The sequence below is a fragment of the Rattus norvegicus genome, chromosome 3 (genome assembly GCF_021556685.1).
Source record: "Rattus norvegicus strain SHRSP/BbbUtx chromosome 3, alternate assembly SHRSP_T2T, whole genome shotgun sequence".
Classification (NCBI taxonomy): Eukaryota; Metazoa; Chordata; class Mammalia; order Rodentia; family Muridae; genus Rattus; species Rattus norvegicus.
The window spans coordinates 152,697,180-152,702,632 of record NC_141536.1 but is presented as its reverse complement, the minus strand read 5'-3'; the positions used below and the strand labels follow the sequence as shown (position 1 = coordinate 152,702,632).

Genomic DNA, 5,453 nt, shown 5'->3' with positions numbered 1-5,453 from the left:
TCACCAATGGCAGTAAGTGTTCACCACAGCCCGTTGCTAAGGCAATTATGTTATCCCTCCTGTCAGAGTTTCCTGTATTAAAATATACTGAGTTTAATTTTATGTCGGATTCCATGACATACATTCAGCAAGGAAACCAACAGTATCTTTTGTTCTTTCAACAGTGATTTCCTGTCACCATTTAACTGTTGTCTCGCCCCCATTCTTTAAAATGTCTCTGCACCTCACCTTGCCTCCCAGATACACTCCCAAACTCGTTTCTCTGGACACACTTGAAATGTTGCTGCTAGCAAGCCACAGCTACCACTGTCTTCTCTTGTCAGTGTTTCTAGAACAAACTCATCTTAAAAGCAAGCACCCATGTCTCTCTTAGAAAAATACAGACATCGGTATGTCAATGTTCATAGTTATACCTCACAGCTACTTTGGACACTCATGGGCCCCAGTGATTATTTTTCCAGGGCTGAGGTTTAACTCAAGAGCCTCACGCTCACTAGGCTGGTGGTCTGCCACACAGCTATGACTCCGTCTCCATTTATTCTTCAAACTTTTATTCGGAGCTCCGTTGTGTTCTGTTGTCTCCTGTGCCTTTCTATATGTGTGACTGCTCCTTTGCCTGTAAATGAGAAGCTATGTCAAATTCAACGTAAAAAAGGCAACTTCATGGGCTTCTGTGAGATAGCATGCTAAACAGTGTCAGCTCCACTACACTGTGACCAGGAAAATTTGATCAGGCCCTGGTTACTCTCGGAGCATAAAAGAAGAAAAAAAAATCTCTTCCCCGCTCTACTCTGGATTTTGTTTGAAAATAAAAGGTCCAATCTGTCCTTATAAAACATGCATAGAATAAATATACTAGAAAACACACTTTGTTTGCAAAGGGTATGTGATAAAGTCAGAGGGTTGATAAAGATTTGCTGAGGCTTATGACATAGAAAAGGTCCCTGACATTGCATCCCTGTGCAAAGTACCTGGGAACATTACCAATGTCCCCAACTGTGCAGAGGGGAGGAAGTTGACATTTAGAGATAATTTTTTTTAAAAAAGAGGCAGTGCCTTTTGTAGTGTCAGTCATATCTGTAATACATCCAGCTAGAGAATATATAAATGTGAAAGTCAGCTCAGCTCTCAGTGAAGGTCCTTCTTGACAAGATGAAGTCCTCTATCTTCATTCTATCTCTGTTCCTCCTTCTGGAAAGACAGGCAGCTGTGGTTGGACAGTATGGTGAGTAGGGAGATGGTGACTAGAGGGAAAGTCACTCAGGGAGAATGTTTTTAAGGGTGCTCTGGGAGTAGCAGATCCTTTCATAGGGGAATTTTTTTTTAAAATGAGACCTAATTCTTCTCTACTGAAAACCAAAACCCTTGTGGGAACATCAATGGTTTTATGAGGAAATTTTGGAAATGAGACTTGGAAGGACTGTGCAGATCATGTAACTTAAACCTTCCTCCTCTCAATTACCAGGTGGGACAAAAGGTCACTTCCAGAGCAGCTCATCAGGGTTTATGCTTGGTCAGAAAGGCCACCTCAATTTCGGGCTCAAAGGAGGAAGTGAGGAAGCAGCTGAAGAAAGCATTTTCATGCAATCACAACACCAGATGTTCGGCCAGGATGGTGGTGACATGGCGCAGACAAGTGTTTCACAAGAGCATACAGGTGTAAAGGGGGCCGCGATTTGTCGTAAAGGACAAGTATCCCAATTGAAATCCCAAGAATCCCAAATAAAATCCTTTAGACAAGTAAAATCCAGTGGACAGCTGAAATCTGGAGGATCCCAATTAAAATCCTTTGGACAAGTGAAATCCAGTGAGTCCCAATTAAAATCCTTTGGCCAAGTGAAAGCCAGTGGGTCCCAATTAAAATCCTTCGGACAAGTGAAAGCCAGTGGGTCCCAATTAAAATCCTATGGACAAATGAAATCCAGTGGGTCCCAAGTGAAATCCTTTGGACAAATGAAATCCAGTGGGTCCCAAGTAAAATCCTTTGGACAAATGAAAGCCAGTGAGTCCCAAATAAAATCCTTTGGACAAAGAAAATCCCAAGGTGGTCAACTACAATCCTATGGCCAAATGAAATCCTATGGGCAGACGAAATCCCTAGAATCCCAGGCCAAATCCTTCGGACAAGTAAAGTCCCAAAGTGGCCAAATGAAATCCTCCTATGGTCAGAGAAAATCCTATGGTGAAGAGACTCAACTGAAGTCTTTCGACCAAGATGCCCAACTAAAATCCTATGGTCAACAAAAATCCCAAAAACAATCCTCCTTTAGCCAAGTAAAATCTCAAAGTGCCCAACTAAAGTCCTTTGGCCAACAAAAATCCCTCAAAGGGTTTTCTCAACAAACTCAACAGAAAGGATTTGCCATGGATGAAGATTTGTCACAAGTGCGGAAACAATTTGACGATGATGACCTCTCTGTACAACAGAAGTCTACCCAACAGATGAAAACAGAGGAAGACTTATCCCAATTTGGACAACAACGACAATTTGGACAAGAACGCTCCCAATCCTATAAAGGATATCTTGCACAATACAGAAAGAAATTACAGGAACAACAACAACAGAAAAATTTTAATCAGGATAACTTTTTTACAAAGGGAGGGGCAGGCCTATATCAGGCTCAACTTAAGGGATAACATATTCACTGAGCAACTGAAGACCAAGATCAATGTCAAGGTATGTTTCCACCAAGTAGGAAAGATATTTATCCCAAAATTTTACTTGTGGTATATAAGGAAATCCTGGATCCATTATGGATTGATACCCATTTGTTACTATCAGTAGAAGTATTGTTACACACTTTTAGAAGGATGAAGAACAGACCCTGGTAAAATGAGTCCTTGTAGAGTAAAGGCAGAGTAAGCAAGCTAAGTTAACAATTGGTCCTGAATTACTACATTCAGGGAGCACTTTTCAGTGCTTCTCTGAGCACAGACAGTTTATATTATTAAATGTGTACCACCTATGCAATCATATTTAACATTTCATGATGGAATCTTATTTGTTCTTACACTTTGACTTGATAAAAAAAAAAGATTGGTTTCTTGCTTATATTGGTATAAGGTGGTATTGCAGCTGAGCTCTTTCTCTACACCAGTGCGTGTTCTTGAGTCCCCTGGGACCTCTGCTTTCCATCACAATCCATGGGGTTAAGGATTAGCTGCTTTTCCATCAGATGGAAGATTTGGTTACAAAGATCTCTGCCTGGAGCAGACACTATATTCAGTTGTATGTCCAATGGTGACCCTGTTGAATTCTGATGGTCCAGACTTGTAGCCATGTTAGCAGCTCTGGTTCAACTCAGTTGGTCACAAAACAAAATATGACTGTGAGAAAGGGACTTGTAGGAAGGAGTGGAGGTGGCCAGGATGAGAAGGATATAAGAAGTGACGGGACTGGTCCCAATCGGTGCACTATGTATGTGTATGAGATTCTCAAAGAACAAAGTAAAAGGGTTGTGTGGTTTCAAGGCTGTGCTTGTAATGCAGGGAGACTTCGAAAGTGAGCACAAAGTCTTAAGGGCCCATAGGTGACTGCTGGACATTTGTGACAAAGGGAGTGAAATCTGAGCCCCAGAAAAAGGACAATGTTCACTGCCTTGTTTGCATTAAGAAAGGGAGAGCAACAACAACAAAAAAAAAAAAAAAAAAAAAAACCATGGACACACTTGTGGTCCATTGATTAGAGGCATTAGTGGCAGAGCACCCCAATTTGTAGAAACTGGTTCTGGTAAAGTTGAAAGGGGCATAAATCCGTTTATCTATGTCTCAACTTCTGGCTACCCTCATATATCACCAACACTCCTTCTCGTTCTAGGACTCACCTCACCAGAGTCAAGTCTATGATACCTTCAAGATGCAGGCTGCAACATCATTCCAGTTCGTTGGTTCATGGACAATCCTCTACTCACTTTCGCTTTTCTGTAGGACTTCTGCCCCTGGAGCTTCCCCCAGACACTAGCTTTCCAATAAAAAAATAACTTTCTGCATCACTCGCTCTTGTTCACTGAGATCTGATTCCTACAGATATCTGGGTTTGGGAACATTCCCGATGGGCAGTTCCAAAAGGAAGAGGAAATTGTGTAGCATTGAGGAAAATAGCAATAAAACCCACATGTGTAGATGTCTGGGTTATACAGTTGCTAGAAGTATACCAGTTACCCTGTGAGCCACCTAAAGTCAACCTTAAAATACCTCATGACTCTTTTCCTACTGGACCTTTAGAAACTGACAATCAGAGTCAAAAAATCACAGACCCAAAGGGGTTAGTTTCCAATTCCAACACCACCATAGAAACATCAATTTTTAGGCTGGAGAAATGGCCACTAAAGACTGGGCTCACAACCAAAGATATAGGATAACATTACAATTTTCTATTAAATTTGTTTTTCTTTCTGAGCATAGGCCCACCATTTGCATGTGGGAAAGTTTCCTCCGACTGTCATTAGCTTCATGAAATCAAGTAAGTGTGATTCTAGTGTCTTTCTGTGATTCCGCAGCCTGGGAATTGGGTTGACAGGTTGCTTACTAATACATTTGATATTTATGGAAAAGGAAGAGTGCCGTTTCCTAAGACTTGCCCCTGGTGCCACAGACGTAGAGAAACATGTGCAGGTCACAGAGTCACTGCTACTTTTTTATTCTGGAAGGTTTGGTCACTTCACTAGGCGCAAAGAGGGAGTTCTCCTTTGCTGTAGACTCAAAAGGTTTGGGTACCACCTCTGGATGGAAACACAAGATTTCTCCTGATGTCTTAAAGCAGGATGGATATAGGGAGTCAATATTTAATAGAGAAACAATGTCTCACTCAGACACTACAGGCTATCAGACAAAAAGCCCCATGCCAAATATAGGTTACCTCTTTCTGAGTTGTTGGCCACTGGGACCTCCCCACCCCCCGCCCCCAACACCAACACTATTGCCATTGCTCCTAGTTACCCTCTACAACTTAATGGTAAGATTCTATCACTGAAGACACCACATATCTGAGTCACAGGTCACGGAGAGATCAATCTGTGTCCTGACCTGGAAGCTTCATCCTACTGTCTTGCTTTCACAGTGTTGAAAGGTACGATGCATGTTTACTAGGGAAGAAGAAGTCATCAACACGGTTACCCATTGTTGAACCCTGTGAATTAGAATATCAAAACTGGCCTGGTGATGTATGTCCCCTAGAGCCATAGTGGCACTGATATTATGGGAGTGATCAGTCAACCACTTTCGGATTGAACTTGAGTCCTACTCCACAAGGTGAAACCAATGCCTGATACCATTAACTACACCCAAAAGCTGTGGCTGGCTAGGTCATAGGCCATAGGGAAGATCCTACTACTATTATTCGGTTAAATGGACCCAGTAATAAGCTACTCCTAGAGTTCTTATCCTTATATCCATAAATGGTGCATCTCTCCACTCTCACCTAAGAGAGTTCTCTCTTCAATAGACGGTGATCA

General features: G+C 41.9%; 1 protein-coding gene across 1 annotated transcript; it reads left to right on the top strand.

The window, feature by feature from the left end:
- Nucleotides 1-1,143: 1,143 nt before the first annotated feature.
- Nucleotides 1,144-3,992, top strand: Semg1 (semenogelin 1). Its single transcript, NM_012710.2, has 3 exons — nt 1,144-1,225; nt 1,466-2,677; nt 3,818-3,992. Exons 1-2 carry the CDS (start codon nt 1,153-1,155, stop codon nt 2,635-2,637), a joined length of 1,245 nt encoding a protein of 414 aa, NP_036842.2. The 5' UTR covers nt 1,144-1,152; the 3' UTR covers nt 2,638-2,677; nt 3,818-3,992.
- Nucleotides 3,993-5,453: the final 1,461 nt, after the last annotated feature.

Coding starts and splice junctions, on each gene's coding strand:
- Semg1 (NM_012710.2), top strand. CDS start 1,153: ATGAAGTCCTCTATCTTCATTCTATCTCTGTTCCTCCTTCTGGAAAGA. Junction 1,226..1,465: donor AGCTGTGGTTGGACAGTATG/GTGAGTAGGGAG, acceptor CTCAATTACCAG/GTGGGACAAAAGGTCACTTC.